General features: G+C 42.0%; 1 protein-coding gene across 1 annotated transcript in view; it reads right to left on the minus strand.

The window, feature by feature from the left end:
- Positions 1–17,500, minus strand: part of LOC143029770 (Na(+)/citrate cotransporter-like) — a 71,429-nt gene that overhangs the window by 28,841 nt on the left and 25,088 nt on the right. The window contains exons 3-4 of the mRNA XM_076192690.1: positions 5,450–5,580; positions 4,024–4,109 (exon numbers count right to left, since the gene is read on the minus strand). Coding sequence (XP_076048805.1) covers positions 4,024–4,109; positions 5,450–5,580 — 217 coding nt within the window. The remainder of the gene's footprint in view (positions 1–4,023; positions 4,110–5,449; positions 5,581–17,500) is intronic.

The raw sequence follows: 17,500 nt of genomic DNA on the forward strand, positions 1-17,500 counted from the left end.
CCAGGTCCTTCTGACTTTCTACTTTTTAAATTTTTTCCTCTCCCAATTCATATGATGCCATTATTCTTTTTTTGCTTCTTCCAAACTTTATAATACTACACTTCTTAATATTGAATTCCATCTCCCACTTCCTACTCCACTCCCATACTTTATTGAGATCACTCTGCAGCGACTCACAATCTTCCACAGTGTTTACTTTTTTCAACAATTTTGCATCGTCCGCAAAGAATCTCATATAACTTTCAATTCCTTCATCCATATCATTATTATATATAGCAAACATTATTGGGACCAGAAGTGTTCCTTGTGTAACTCCACTAATCACTTATCCCAATTAGAGTGTTTGTCTCTTATCTTCCATCCATTTAAGCAGTTTGCCTTGTATTCCTCCTTCAGTTTCTAATATCTTTAGCAATTTCTTATGTGGCACCTTATCAAAAGTTTTTTTCAGGTCTAGAAATGCACAATCAGCCCATCCATCTCTTTCTTGCATTACATCTATCAGCCTTAAGTAGAAACACATTAAGTTTGTGACGCATGATCGTCCTTGTCTAAATTGAAATTGCCTTGGATTTGGTACGTAATTTTTTTTTTTCAAATGCCTTACCCATCTAATTTTTATCATTCTTTCACAATTTTTTGCTATCGTACTTGTAAGAGAGACCGGTCTATAGCTAGTAGGGAAATCCTTGTTTTCCCCTTTATATATTGGTACTATATTTGCTCTTTTCCAATCTTCTGGAACTTTTCCTTCTTTCAATGAACTGTTTATTAGACTATGCATTTTGTCTGTTGGTTCATTCCTGCATTCTCTCAAAATCCAGTTTGCCATTTCATCTGGTCCATGCGATTTTCTGACATCGAGATTACTCAAGTGATTCATAGTTTCATTCCTTATTACTTCTATCTCTTTCATAGGGGGGACTTTCTCCTCCCACTCGATATCTCTAAGTTGTATGTTCTCCCTCGTAAACACCGATTTAAAATGCTTGTTCATAATTTCTACCATTTCTATTTCCTCTGTGTATTCAACTTCTCCTTGTCGTAGTTTCTCTAATTCTTGTTTGTTTTTCAGTTTGTTGTTTACAAATCTGTAAAATAGTTTTGGTTCATCTTAAAATTTTCTATAACATCTTTTTCGTATTTTCTTTTTTTTTCTCGGCACACTTGTACATATTTATTTCTATAACTAGTATATATTTTCCATTTTTCAGGTCTTTTATATTTTTTCCAATTTGTCCAAGCTTTATCCCTTTTGTCTTTTAACTTCCTACATATTTTGTTGTACTAACACTTTATATATCCTTTTTCTTGTTTTTGTCTTGGAACATACTTTTCCACTTCTTTATAAATTTTTGTCAAAATATTCCATTTCTCTTCTACTGTTGTTTCCTCCTTGTGTATCCTTTCCTAGTCTTTTTTTTTTTTTATTCTCTTATTTCATCAAATTTAGTTTTTCCATATATCAATCTTTCCTTTCTATATTGTTCGTTTTTTAATGTATTTTTCCTCATTTAGTTCCAGTTCAATCAATATGTGGTCACTTTTACTTGTTGGTGTCTTACATTTAATCTTGTCCACTATTTAGGGTTCTGATTTGATTATGTCCAGTCTCGATGGTTCTTCCTCATTTCTATACCTAATATTCTCTTGTATCCATTGCGTCATTGTATGTTTTTAATCATATCAAGTAGTACATTTCCCCATAGGTCGTCTTCACCCTTCACTGTCATCTCTTTCGAGCAGATTTCTTTACAGTTACAGTCACCCATTATAACTATTCTTCCTCCATCTTCCATAATCTTATTTAGTATTATCCTTGTGTCTACTGACATATTTTTGTGTTCTCTTTCTTCCCATGAAGCCGTTTTAGGAGGTACATAATTTACTACAAACTTCCTGATCTTCCCATCCCTGTCCTCCACTTCTATCATAATCATCTCTACTCTATTCATTCCACATGTGACATTCCTCACATTTATCTCCTTCTTAGTCAGAAACATAACTCCACGCCCTTGTTTTACCTCTCTGTTTCTAATCCAATAATTATATGCACCATGTCCTACACTGTTGGGTGGTAATGAACCTTTCAATGTTGTCTCTACAATTCCCATTATGTCCGGTTCTTTTTCCTTCAGGTAATCATTCAGTTCGTTCAAGCCTGTTATTAAGCCATCTTTATTTGTGTAAGACACTTTTAATTTTCTGCTACTTCCATCGTGTTTTCTGCTTCCCTTCCGTTTTTCTCTGCTATGAACCATTTCCTCACTTTCATATCCACCACTCTCCAATAGAATCTCTTTGACTCTGTTCTTTTCTCATTTTCTTTTTCTTAGCTTCTAGTCTTTTTGTTTTCTCATCCTCTCTTTTCTCTTTATTCATTTCTCTTTTTATCCATACTTTTTGCTAGTTTCCCTGTTTTTGCTAAGATATTCTCTGCTGTCGTTTATGACCTGAATTTAACCTTAATTGGTCTGGTCGTATCTATATTGTATTTCCCTTTTCTATATATTTCTTTAGCTTCTTTCCCTGTTTCTTGTTTTTTCCTCTTGAACTACTTCTAATATCTTGTTTACCTTTTCCTTCTCCTTCTTTACCCTTGTAGTCCTGTTTGGATTATGCTTCTCTTCCATCCTTGATACAATGATACATTCCTTTTTGTCCGCTAAGTCTCTTACTATATTCTCCTTCTCTCTCATCACTTTAATAACTGTGTCCTTAGTTTGTTCTTTCATCTGTTGTGTCACTATATCTCTAAATACAATTTTGTTGTTCTCTTGGACTTTTTTCCAACCCTGTACTTCTTTTGTTATGGACTCTTTATTCTCGTTATTGTTCTTTAATTCTTCATTCTCATTTTTTACTTCTTTTAACTATATTTTTAATTCTTCTATTTTTTTTAGTTAGGTTTTGGTTCTCCTTCTTTAGTTCTTCCAATTTATCAACTCTTTGCGTAATCCGTGTAAGTTGGCTGAACCTAACCTCCCAGTGTTCGATCATTTTCTCTAGTTTTTCCTCTAGACTTGCTAATCGGGGGAGGTTGGCATCCCCTCCCTCATTAAATCCATGGAAATTATTATCTTCACTTTCTATTGTGTTGTTCTTATCTATATTTCTAATTTTAGTGCCTTTACTGATATTTTCGACTTCACCTGCGTCGTCTGCAGCCCTCCTGTTGACATTTCTTCTAACGTCCGGGGGAGCCCGTTCGTCTCCTTCCTCATTTCCTTCCATTTCCCTCAGTAATCCCTCCCTTTCTCATTTTTCTTCACCTTCCCACTACACCACGAACTTTCCCCTTCCCTACTAATACAACAAAGGTACTCCCTCGTCGTTGAGATCGACTGAACTTGAAGTTTTCCTGGAGTTGTGTGTGTGTGTGTGTGTGTGTGTGTGTGTGTGTGTGTGTGTGTGTGTGTGTGTGTGTGTGTGTGTGTGTGTGTGTGTGTGTGTGTGTGTGTGTGTGTGTGTGCGTGTGTGTGTGTGCGATTTACCATGGTCCTGGATCACGTTTTGGACTCGTGACCGAGTTACTTCTCTCCTGGAAGAGAGCTCAGAGCTCATATATGACCGATCTATGGGTAATGCTGTGATCTTACACGCACACACACATCCAACTCCCCGCCCACGAGAGCTGGGGTACCGACTCACAGCGCAGCAATAATGACATTATTTCAGTCCTAGGCGGGATTCGAACCCGGACCACCGTAGTGGCAGCCGAGAACTCTACCACTGTGAGTGTGTGTGTGTGTATACATAATGTATATAGTATATACCCAATTTTATATGCGACTGGCGTTGCACAACTACATAACTTGAATTTTGACGCCATTATTAAAACACACACACACACACACACCATATATATATATATATATATATATATATATATATATATATATATATATATATATATACCTAGCATTTTAAGAATATGATTGACATCTTTACTTAAGCATGTGTTTATCGAATTATTTATGTATTTATTTATCTATTCATTTACTTGTATATATTTTTACTCACTCTGGGTTGCCGTTGTGTGCCCTCTCGTCAGGCAGCCTCTCTTTATCCTCGAGCCTAATATCAACATGGCTGTCGTTCGAAGTAGGCTGTAGAAGGATCAAAATATTTGAATGAAAATATTTGATGGCATCTAATTCTTTACTACTGATGAGGTAACATTTATTGATAAAACTAAACATGTTAAATCTTGTTCATTTAAAGAAAATTTGCATTCATTCATTGTTTGATATGAATTGGTGAACAAATTTCGTGATGTATGGAACTTGGTATTTCCATTTTAAAAGAATTGTGAATATGAACATGGTAATCATAACATGCTTCATGATACATTATACGTATGGTACCATAAACGTGAATCATGACGCTGAAGTATACTGTACAATAAGCAGCAATTATAATAATAATAAAAAAAAAAAAATCAGCCAATCTCAACGCTAAGGGTCATAAACCAAAAGCTACACAATCCTTCCATCTGATAAGATGTTCTTTTATCGTTAATAAGTCCTGATAAGATCTTCTTTTATCATCAATAAGTCATAGGTGTAGGAACACTTGTGATTTTGGGGGAGAGAGAAGCACAAAACAGGCTATGAGATTCCCAAAGAAAAAACATCTTAAATTTTCAACAATCTCAGAGACATTTTAAGGCTGTATGCAGTCTATATTAAGAGTACATTCCAAATTGAAATATGTGAAAAAGATAAGTTTTTATCAATTATGAGATCTTGGTAATGTCATTTTATCAACCGCCCCTCCTTGACTATGCCAATGCCCCAAGTAGCATACACAAAAGAAATTGCTCATATTAGTTATTCTCATTATGTCCCTTAAATGTAGATATGTTATTGTCAAACGTGTAACATTTTTCTAAAGAACTGAAAAATATATTAGAATGATAATACGAGCAGTGTGAAAAATATCAAGAAGATATTCATATAAGAAGTTTGCTAGAACTTATCACCGGTTTTTCGATACAGTTATCATACTTATTGGATTTTTTCTTTTTATGTTGGAGCTTACTTTCAAGGAGCATAGGTTCATTAAGAGAACTTTCAGATTAAAAAAATTCGTTGATAAATATTATATGGTCAAGATGTTGTGGTCTATTCTAAGCACTAATATCATGATTTTTGTGTGAATATACTGGGTGATCCCAAGCTTACATCATCCTGTCCCCCAGCAATAATACTGGGTGGGACTGCCCCAACATCCAGACCCTCCTGGCCTCCCTTCCACCGCCTCCTACGCCACTACATTACAAACAATAACCAATCAAGCAGCAGCTTGGTAATGAATCACAACTATTATTTGCAGTTAAGCCTAAACAATCACAGCACTTTACTGCATCAGGTTGCCTCATGATTAACAATTAATCACATTTTATTATATCAGGTTAATATAATCGACCGAATTAAGGGTCCCTTACCTTGTACAACTCTTTAAGAATGGCGTGCACAATAGGGACCATCATGGCGGTTGACGCCGTGTTGCTGATCCACATGGAAAGAAACATAGTGGTGATCATAAACCCTGCCATCAAGCGGCGTGGACTCTGGCCTGGTTAGAAAAAAAGTATATGTATGTATATAATATAATATAATATATATATATATATATATATATATATATATATATATATATATATATATATATATATGTATATATATAAACAAGAAAATAAATGCAAGTACAAATCATTAAGAACACTAGTCCAAATACAAAATTAAGTCAAAATAATACTGGCAACGGTTAACTACGTCATACTAGGATGGCTGTTTTAGAAATTTTATGTACGTGTGTGGGGGGGAGGGGGGAGGGGGAGGGGGGAGGGCGTAGGAGTGGTGTGGATGTGGACAACAGAGGAGAAAGAAAAAAATAGTGGAGAGGTGTAGTGGAGAGGTGCAGTGATGAGGAGCACTTCTCGAGTGACGAAGAAGTAGAGAAGTAAAAAAGATGAAGTGTGAGGAGGAATAGGAAGTGAGTAATAAAGGAGAAAAAAAAAAAGAGGCGGAGGTGGAAAGAAAGGAGAGGATAAAAGGAAGTGCGAGACGTAGAGAAATAAAAAGGAAGGAGAATTAGGAGGCAGAGTGGCAAAGGAGAGGGAAGAAAAATGTAGTAAGCGCTCAAACTATCAGTTGTTTTAAGAAACTATTAGACAACTTTATGGATGGGGATGACAGGTGGAGATGGATACGGAGCTGCCTAGTGTAGGCTTTATGGTCTCTTGCAGTCTCCTTCATTCTTATGTTCTTATGTAAAACGAAGTGGGAAGGAAGACGTAAGGAGGAAAAAGTATAGTTAAGGAAAGGAGGCAAGAGTGAGGAGAGAAGAACGGGAAAAGGAGGTGAGGACGAAGGGAGAAGAAGCGAAGGAGAAAACGTAGAAAGTGGGAGAGGGAAGATGAAGTAGAGTCTGGAGGGGGGGAAAAGAAATTTAATCGAGAAGCAAATACAGTAAAGCTGGGTGTATTTGCGAAGGAGGAAATGTAGTAGAGAAGAAAGAAGAGGGAGGAGAAAAGGAGAAAGAAGGGGAGGGAAGAAAAAGGGGAAGAGGAAGTGAGGGACAAGGAGGTTGAGGGAGAGTTAGAAGTGAGAGCCAAAGAGGAGATGAAGGACAGAAAGCGGGCAAAAGGACAGAGGGGAGGGAGGCTGGGACAGGTTTAATGCCCTTCTTGATCACTTAGATATTATTCTTTTAATCTGTCCAGTAATCTTTGTGGGTATCTGAGGCCTGTGAATCACAAATATTATTTTCAATCTTTGCATCGAGCTACACGGTGGAGCACGAGGCAGATGACAAGGCGGCCTCCGTGGGTGCAATAATCTAGAGGAAAGAAGGAGTCTTGCTTCGCAGGGTTTCCATGGAGTTGCATGGAGGACAAACGAACAGCAACAGATTCTTACATGACTGTTTCGGTAAAAAACCTACTATCACTATTAATACATAATAATAATAATAATATCATTATTATTGTTGTTGTCGTTGTTGTTGTCGTCGTTGTCGTCATCGTTGTTGTCGTTGTTGTCGTTATCAATACTATCGTTATCGTTGTTGTCGTTATCAATACTATCGTTATCAATACTATCGTTATCAATACTATCGTTATCAATACTATCGTTATCAATACTATCGTTATCAATACTATCGTTATCAGTACTATCGTTATCAGTACTATCGTTATCAGTACTATCGTTATCAGTACTATCGTTATCAGTACTATCGTTATCAGTACTATCGTTATCAGTACTATCGTTATCAGTACTATCGTTATCAGTACTATCGTTATCAATACTATCGTTATCAATACTATCGTTATCATTATTATCGTCACCATCATCATTATCTTCCTTTTCTTTTAATCTATTTAGAAGTAAATAATTCTAATCGGGGATTTGTAGCAAAGTTAATGTCGAGACATTTTTTGAATATCTCTACAATGGAACAATCGATGCCGTGGGATGATAGGCCATTCCATATATCAACAACACGATTGAAGAAGTAGTATTTTGCCATGTCTGTTCGAAATCGTTTTCCTACAATCTTGTATCCATTATTTTTAGTTGCGTCGGAATTGTAAGTTTTAAAATATATCTCCACATCCATGTTTTCAATCCCTTTGACAAATTTTAAAACCTCATTTTGTATCTCATCTCATTCTCCGTTTCGAGGGACTAAACAAATTTAGTTGACTTAAGCACTCTTCCCACGGCTTGTTCCGCAACCTAGGAATGAGCATTTTCACTCTACGGTACACTTCTAACTTCTGTATATAATTTTTGTGATATGGAGATCAGCACTGTACACAGTATTCTAGGTTAAGTATGACTAGGGCACTGGAAAAATTAAGAATAATATCTTCAGCTCTAAACTCAAAAGCTCTACCTACAAAAACAATTTATTTTCAGTTCTAATTACCTCCAAGCATTGTTTGATTGGTTTGAGATCATTTGATCACAACACCAAGGTTCTACACTTGCCAGTTGTATACCATTCATTATGCGGTTGGCCTGGACATTACTATTACCGATATGAAGTACTTTACATTTATCTATATTGAAAAACAGGGGAGAGAAGATCAACAAGGACGACGTTATGCACTACTTGTAAGGTCACTATGACGAAGCTAAATAAAAAGAGTTGTCTGGTATATTGAGAACGTTCCTCATTTGCATTGCGTATAACAAAACTGAGATTTTTTGTATGTTAGTGATAGGAGCTATCACGAGATCAAACTAGAACTGTTGTACATAAGAAATGAGAACCAGGGCAGCTCAGTGAGAATAATCAAGTCTACCCTGAATTGATTTCGGCGTTTTTTCATGTTTACATTTTGTCGTCTTCGTTACGACGACGCGATCGCCTTCACGTGAGACCGGAACAGTTGCAGCAACTGGCTGCTCTGAGTTGTAGCTATACTTTTCTTTTAGAGCCGTGAAAAAAGGAGAGCGGAAGAGTTTGGCTGAAAGAAAGTGAGGCTGCGTGAGAGTGAATAAGTGGGAGGGAGTGAGAGCAGGTGCGAAGGAGTGAGAGCAGGTGAGTAGGAGTGAGAGCAGGTGAGTAGGATTAAATCTGTGAGTGAATGAGCGAGAGGAGTGAGCAAGAGACAGTGACAGAGAGTGAGTAAGTGGAAGTGAGATTGAGCGTAAACTGAAAAGAGAAGGTGGGAGTCAACGACTGAGATATATGTGTGAAGACCCTTTCCTATTTTAAATGTACAGCTGCTGACTTTAGCACCTGTTACACCTGTGGTTCCCGAACTTCGGTTTGTGGGATCACTGCCACTGGTTGGTCCGCCAAATTGTTTTACCAATAACCTATTATTTTATCAGTGATTTACCAATGTAATGACAACGCCTGTAGTTGTATTCTACGAATACTTGGGCCATATAAACATAAGAGTGTGCTTGTATGTCTAGTACTGGTCCGCTGTGTTTATTTTTCATCTCAGTGTGTCCGTGAAATTTAAAAGGCTGAGAATGTTTATTCTACATCACTCGTCCACCAAACGAGACTGCTCGCTAGACTAGCTACTCCAGCAGGATCATAAAAAGTCCATTCGTAACACAGATCAGACCACGAGTTGCCTCGGACCAAACTGCTTGCTGGCAACGTCTACCGAGGCGCCTGGACTCGCCCACCCACCCACCACCCCCCACCCCGAAGACCTTCTCGTGTCCCACTGTGGACAACAACTGGGACACCTTCTGCAAGCCTCTCACTCTCTCCTTCTCCCTCTTCTTCCTTTTTTCCCTTAGCCCAGGGGTTCTCAATCTGGGGTTCTCGAACCCCTAGGAGGTTGCAGGTAGTTCTGGAGCCCTCCGATGGCTCAAATTCAGTACTGATTACCAGTAAAGTAACTACAATTTCATTCCTGCATGTGAAGTACCATTGTAAATTTCTTGGGAACTTAATTCTTCTGATTAATCTATTGCAATTCCAACCATTTCATAATATCCATTGCAGTATCCCAATGTACATTGAATGAGTCTAGACTCTAGATATATTGCTATTCTATACTCTAGATATATTACTATTCTATACTCAGTGTCAGATGAATGCGGGTGCGGGTCTTTGAACACTGGGAGTGATGTAGGTTGAGAAAGCTTGCCTTAAGAGATACAATCAAAGAGACTATGTGGCCTACGCCAGGAGGCGCTGATTTACTGTGGCCAAAGTCATCTCATTTGCCCTATGCTCTTTGGGGACTGTTGGAGCAGGTAAGTCAGTGTGTGTGTTTAATTCGGGAATAGAATTCCCACGGGCTTTTGTTAGTAGCCCGTTTGGAGGGTGATTCAATGTACGAGTGTGTGTGGCTTTGGCCACGCCTACGCATGCATTCACTAGATGTGCATACCTACGTGATATACGTATGCACATCCCGGTGAATGCACCCTTCCTAACATGATCGGTGTATTCAAATAATAAGGTATGTAACATTTGATATATAAAATTTAAAGGGGGGGCTGACACTCCACCAGCCGACGCAGTTCGTATTGACTTAAGTGGCTGCATAGGCGGCGCACAAGACCCTCAGATGTTGTCGGAGGCCCTCTCCTCAGAAAAGCAGTTGCGGGGCAATGCTTGAGGTAGTGGTCTAGGGTGGCTTCTGGGTGGCTGCAGTGATGGCATCTTTTTTCTCCTGCTGTTGGGTTGTTCTTGATTTGCCAGTAACAACGGTCCTCCAGCCGCAGACGGAAGAGCAGAGTTTCCACTTTTCTTGGTGTGGAGCGAGGAAGTACAAGGGGCTCGTAGTCTGTGACTGCCCTGTACCACCTCGCCCTTTCAGATACCTCTGCCTCCAGTCTGTGCTGAAGGAACCGTTGTACCTGGTTAAGAGCCCTGGTGCGTATGCGCAACTGATTTCTGCTGAGAGGGACGACAACATCGACTTCGGGTCTTTGGCGCGCCGCTTCTGCTGCGGCGTCGGCTAGCTCATTTCCTGGGACGCCCACATGGCTCGGCACCCAGTTGAGCGTAACACTCCTGCCTTGCTGATGTAGCTTCAGCAGGAGTGCTAGGATGGAGGTCAGTAGGCGTACATTGTCGCTGGGCTGTGTTGTATCTAAGCTGCCTAGCAGAGAGTGATTCCGTGTGGATCACTACAGGACCAGCTCGAGATATTAGAGCATGCTCTAACGCTCCTTGGACGCTATGGCCTCAGCTTGGAGAGTGGACGCATGATCGGATACTCTCCTGCCGAAGGTCAAACCATCCGTCACAAAAGCAGCCCCCGCACTACGGGGCCTGTTGGGGTCTACGGAGCCATCTGTATAATAGACCGCCATTTTAGGTTCCGACAGTGCGCGGATACCTTGTAGGGCCTGCGCTCGTACTCTTTCCTGATCACATAACTTCTTCTTACTGGGAAGCTTTGTGACAACGAAGGTTGCAGGTATCGACAGCCATGGTGGTGGGGACTTGAACTCTGGGTGAGGAGAGTCCCTACCCTTCTCAAGGAGAGCACTGGTGAGCCTGAAGGAGTCCAGGAGCCCAGCCGCCTGAGATAGCCAGGTACCGGAGTGGATAGGATTATCCACCCGTCCCAGAGCTATCACAAGGCTCTGACTCAGCTCGGTTATCCTGGGGCTCTGAACTATCTTGGCGAGAAAGTCGACCTCCAGCCTTCTGACCCGTGATGTTAATGAAGGCAATGAAGCCTCCATCTGAAGGTTAACAATCTTGTTCCAAGGTTGAGCTCCCAGGATAATCCTTGCTGCGGCATTTTGGCAAGGCTCCAGGTCTTCAAGCTTGGCAGTCGCCACAGGTATAAGAGCTGGGGCAGCGTAGTCCACTAAACTGCGGACTGCTTGCACATAGAATGTGCGAAGGACCTGATGCGTGGCACCAAGTACCTTCCCCGTCATTGCTTTCATGACTGTGGTTCTTGCCTTCAGCCTCTCCTTGAGATAGGCCAGTTCCTTCTGGAAGGAGAGCCCCCTATCAATCCAGACCCCCAGGTACTGAAACTGGTGGACCCAGTCCAGCCTGAGGCCCTGAACGGAGAGGTGCTCCCCCTCATTCCAGAGTCCTATAGCCATGGCTTTCGATTTGGTAGGGGAGATCTTTAACCCTAACCTGCAACACTCCGTTGCCACAGTGCTTAAACAGCGTTGGGCTCTGTTGAAGCACTGCCGCTTCCCAGTTATAAGCGCAAGGTCATCTGCATAACAGATAACCTTACACCCATTAGGTAGAGGTAGTTCCAGAATGTTGGAGACAAGCACATTGAACAGATTGGGGCTGAGGACATCCCCCCCCCCTGTGGAGTGCCATTCTTCAGCATTCTGGCCTCTGATATGTGACCCTGAAATCTTACTTTCGCAGACCGGTGATCGAGATAGTCAGCAATCCAAGAAAGCAGCTTGCCTTTTACGCCCTTGCGAGCAAGGGTGTCTAATATCACAAGTGGACTGGCCAGCTCGAACGCCTTTTCCAAATCCAAAAAGACCACGATGGACGGAATGCCACTGACATTATTGAGGAGTGTTGCTATACTGTTTGCTGTGTCAGTGCCCTTGCAGTAAGCATGTATATGCTCATGCATTGGGCCAAGTTTCCACAGCAGCCTGTTTAGCACCATCCTCTCCGCTGTCTTCCCCATGCAGCTTGTCAGGCTGATGGGGCGATAAGCACCAGGTTCTTTCGGGTTTGGAATTGGCGTTATGATTGCCGTCTTCCAGGCTGTTGGTAGCTTGCCAGTCCTCCAAGACGCGTTTATCACCCTTAGAAGTGCCTCGTCACCCGCTGGCCCAAGATGGGTCAGCATGGAATAGGTGACAAGGTCCTCTCCAGGTGTCGTGTCTAAGCTGCTCCTGTGTGTGACCTGTAGCTCCTGAAATGTAAAGCTAGTGTCAGTATCATCTGACCGACTCATCATGTCCTCAACACTATGGCGCCTCACTCCTTGGAGGTCCTGCAGTGTGTCTTGAACACAATGCGGAAGTGAGGTGCTGCTGGAGCGAGAGACAAACTCCTGCACCAGCCGCTGCGCCTCAGCATCAGGGGCATGATAAGTGCGTCGCGGTTGAGTCCTGCCAGTAGCTCTACGGAGCTTGGACCACAGCTCTACTAGGGAGGTGTGAGCGTTAAAGCCCTCACACCATTCAAAATTTTTAGCTCTTCTGGCATCTGCAGCCGTGACGTGTGCGTCACGAACTGTAGCGCGCAAGTTGGCCAAATTGGTCTGAGTTCGGCGCCGTCGGAAAACACGCCTAAGCATGTTCACCCGATGGTTGGCCTCTCACTTCGGGGGTATAATACCAACTGTTCTTATGTTCCCTGGGGGACTGGCGAGTCTTTGGGATGGCTCTGTTGGCAGCCACCTGAAGGACTACAGAAAAGTCAGCTTCTAACGTTTCTACGTCCTGTGGTGGAACGTAGGACGCTGCCCATTCTTCAACAGATCTCTCAAAGACTGGCCAGTTTACCAAAGCAATCTTCCACCTGGGAACAGGTAATACAGATGGTATGGGTGGTGCATCCCGTATGTGCGCAGAGACACTGAAGTGATCACTAGTGACACTAGGATGCACCTCCCAGGTTACCCCAGGGAAGAGAGTGGCCGTCGCCAAGGTCAGATCAAGTCGTCCACCTTGCACGTGCGTCGGATTACCATTATTCAACAACGCAATGTCAGGGTATTCATCTAATATATAATTTAAGTGGCGCCCAGCGACATTGGGCCTTTGGGGCGACATCAATATACTATGGTGGGCGTTGAAGTCCCCTTCTATGATGAGGAGCCTGTCCGCAGCAAGAGCACACACTTCTCCAAGATCCAGCACCGCTCTCTGGCCCCTGTATATGTTGTAGACGGTGTAGGTTTCGTGGGCCCGATGGAGTCGAACCGCCAGAATCTCCACACCATCCCCACATGATACAGGGTCCATGATTTCACTACAGGAGATGGATGATTTGACGAGGATCATGCACACCCTAGTAGTGGGTAAGTGAGAGGGAGAAGATGCGATATCCCGGAAATCGCACCTCGTCACTCACCAATGTCTCCTGGAGAAGTATGATATCGTAAGCATACTCTTGCGCAAGCGCAAGGAGATACGAGATTTTACTGCGGAACCCGTTTATGTTCCACTGTAGCAACCTTAAGTGATTATTGAACAGGGCAATGTTCTTCCCTGTCTAATTCCATGACGTCTTCAGCTTGTCCTCCCCGGTCAGAAGACAAGAAGAGGAGTCTTCAAGCCGCAGGATACATTGACGGTGTTGGGGCTTAGCAGAAGGCACTTTCCTCGTCTTTGCTGTTGTGGGCGCTTTGCAAATCGTAAAAGTGGGTGTGGCGGGCTTGGGGGAAGTGGAAGGGGAGGAGGAGGCGGGGGAGGAAGAAGAGGAGGAGGCAGGGGAGGAGGCGGGGGAGGAAGCAGGGGAGGAGGCTGGAGATGAGGAGGTAGAGGGGGAGGGAGTCCTCTCTTTTCGCCTAGGGTTCTTGGACGGGTTCTTTTTCTCTTTTAGGAGCTGGAGCACATTCTTCACGGCCGTATTCACCATAGCTAGTGTCTTCTCTGGGTCACTTTCCCCTAGGGTAGTTGCGATTCCAGAGACTACACCAGTCACAATCAGTTCGATATCATCCTCCCGCAGGGGGATGATATCAGACGGATACTGAGGTGGAGGGGCCTGCCGCTCCTGTGCTCGTGGGGTTGGTACTGGGGGCGTGGGTTTCGGGGTGGGCGTGGGTTTGGAGGCGGGCGTGGGTTTGGGGGTGGGCGTGGGTTTAGGCTCGGTTGCTTTTTTAGGAGCTGTCTGTGTTCTTGTGGGTGTGTGTGTGGGAGCTGGTTTAAGTGCGGGAAAGTGCTCCTGATTGTTCATATCAGGAGCACTGGGCGTAGGTGGCTGTGTTACGGTGGTGGGAAAGTGTTTCCTGCTGCCCCATACAAATGTTAATGGGGGGGGGGGCAGGTATGAAGTCCTGTTGCTTCTCTGTCCTCTCCTTACAGGCAATGGCCTGGACTTTACGCACTGCGCACGAGGTATTCCAGGCGTGGTGCTTCTTGCTACAATTGGGGCACTTGGCAACAGTCTCAGTGCCAGCCTTGAACTTGTTAAGACAAGTCTCAGTGGCATGAGGCAATATATGTCTGACTCAACCAATCGCGCCACCGAGTCGTATGAACATTGTGATGTGTGTGTGTATTTATATACTTGTATTTTACGGGAAGGGGAGATATCGTCGCGTGCACTTATATGTGTACACGTTCACATGTATGTGTGTGTGTGTGTGTGTGTGTTTATATACTTGTATTTTACGGGAAGGGGAGATATCATCGTGTGTGCTTATATGTGTACACGTTCACATGTGCGTGTATTTGCAGGGAAACGATGAAAATTAACATTTGGCTTAATTCCTCTTTGGTTTGAGCCACAACCCTTAATGGTATAATAAGCCATATTGTCAAGATCTATATATACCGGTATATATAGATCTTCATTGTCAGAATATAACTAATTGCGTGGAGCGGTGCGAACGGAGGCAGCGACATACCCGTGCAACGAACCAGCTACAACTAACAGCGACGGGACGCGCGAACCCCACTTTGAGCAGCCAGGTGACGTCACGGGCCCGCTGCGCCAACACTCTCGAAACTCGGTCGGAAGTGGTTAGACCTGGTATATATAGACCTTGGGGTGAATGACGGCTAAAAGGCGTAACTGATGTGGCGAAGAAACGCAGCAGCGGTGTCCTCTCCATACAGAATCTATCTTATCTCTGGTAAGTCAGTGCTGGGAACCGAAGAGGCGTTCGGGGTTCGAACCCACATTACGCCATTAGCGTAAAATAGTATGATGCGTAGGTGCGATGATAGAAGAAATAGTAGTAAATAAGTAGGTAAATAGATAAAAAAAAAAGGGTAGATCAGGTGTTGGCAACCTTTCTAATTGTACGTGTCAAAATCGACCAACTTTCACGCACCAAACGAAATTACTGGGAACTTATTATTTACAATCTTTTTAAGTATTGGGGGGGTACCTTTTCAAACATTAAAAGCAAAAAAAGGAGCGGTACAATAAACCAATATTGTAGGTGTAGTTTGTGAATCTTGTCAGATTGAATGAATGTAAAATATAGTGAGGTAACTTTTACTTAACCACTTCCATACGGTGACGCCTTTGTAGGCGGCATGAGGAGCAAGTGGATATTCGATGATGCCGACGTCGCCATCTTGATTATATTTATTGCAGTCGTACCTACGTAACCTCAATTCTCTCTAAACTGGCTTCATCATATTAAGGTCGGTCCTGCCTTTTATGTGCAATTCTAGCTGTCTAGGAATTCTACTGTCGTACAATTCAAAGACGAGATTAACGTTTCGGATAACTACAACCTTTAGTAGTGTAACACTTGTATTTTATTTAGATTTAATTTTGAAAGCAGTGGATTTTGCTCACTGGTGATTTTACTATTTGCGAAACATGAAAGATGTACAGAATTGTGGTAAGAGAGTCACTGAGTATAGCCACCTGGCGACTGATGCAACAACTAAACAGAACGCAAAATGTGTTGACATGATTCTTTATCAAAACTCTCGTATGTAGGGCTTCAAAGCTATTGTTTATATGAATATATGACAACAGAATCATAATGTATCGTTGAAATATAAAACTCAGTGAAGTTGTAGGATTATCTATTTTATTATTTTCTTAGGCGAGCCCATGTGCCGGAGAAAATTCGTTGGTACGTAGATGATTTTATGCCACCAGTGTCCAGTAAGATATTACGCAGATACTGTAAGATGTTTGGAAAAAATAGACATACAAAGCCTACCCTGGCGTCCAAATCTTTAGTAAGTCATCTGGAATCAGAACATTTGAACTGGAACAGAATAGACATGATGCCTAGAAGGTCGAATAAATGGATACAAAATATAATCAATTCTCGAGAAGCAAAAGCAACGGTCGTGAGTGGCCAGTGAGTCGGAGGGGACGGATGGGAGGGGTAGAGTAATGGGAACAATACGAAGTGTGCCTATGCATCTTGTGTACATTATTATAAGCGGAAATTTTTATTCGTTGTATATGCACTAAAAAAGTCTCGGTAGGGACAAAACGTTTGTGAATGAAGATTCATACCGTTCCCCACCAACCTATCACTCATTTAACGCCATTTTGACCAAACAGAACATGGAAAAAATCTACTTTGTGTTTGTAACATGCATACATACACACATGTGCATGTATAAGATTATCCAACAGTACACAAATCCTAGTTCATCAGAAATTTCAATTTACGGGATGAATATAAAGTTACGCGACGGTTAGCTTGCCAGCTATTTGGAAAAGCCAACGATCACGAAAATAAGGAACGAGTCCCGCCTCCCCCCCCAAAAAAAAAAGTGACCTCGGATTACTGTAGCGTTTTTTTTTTTTTTTTTTTTTTTCGAAGTTTATGTAAAGTCTAGTCAAGACCACGCACAAGGGAGTGGGCGTTTGTTCAGTCGACAGTGTTGTGGCAGACAGGCCCGCCTACGTCGAGTTGAATGCTAGATAGTAAGATTCTCTCAAGAATGACTGACAAGGCGTTGGGGTGGTGCATATATATATATATATATATATATATATATATATATATATATATATATATATATATATATATATATATATTTGAGAAATTCGCGAGGGAACAGCGACATCAATCAGAGACTCTGTCAAGGAGATAGTCTAGTATATATATATATATATATCTATATCTAGATATATATAGATATATTCTATATATTGTTAACAGACGAGATTAAATAATATTGGTGTTTCTATATTGTTTACCTTTTTGTTGAGAACTTCTATTTCTCTTGCTAGTTTACGGTGTTGGACTGTTAGTTTGCTGAGTAGCTGTCCGTATGTGGTTGCAATGTTTCGGTCTTCTCTGGAGACCATCTTCAGGCTAATTGTTTGGGTGTATGTGTGTGACGTTTATATATCATTTCGTTTCTGTTTACTTGGATAGGGTCGTGTGAAGCGGTCT

This window comes from Oratosquilla oratoria, chromosome 11 (genome assembly GCF_046742065.1).
Source record: "Oratosquilla oratoria isolate Oo_2021 chromosome 11, ASM4674206v1, whole genome shotgun sequence".
Classification (NCBI taxonomy): Eukaryota; Metazoa; Arthropoda; class Malacostraca; order Stomatopoda; family Squillidae; genus Oratosquilla; species Oratosquilla oratoria.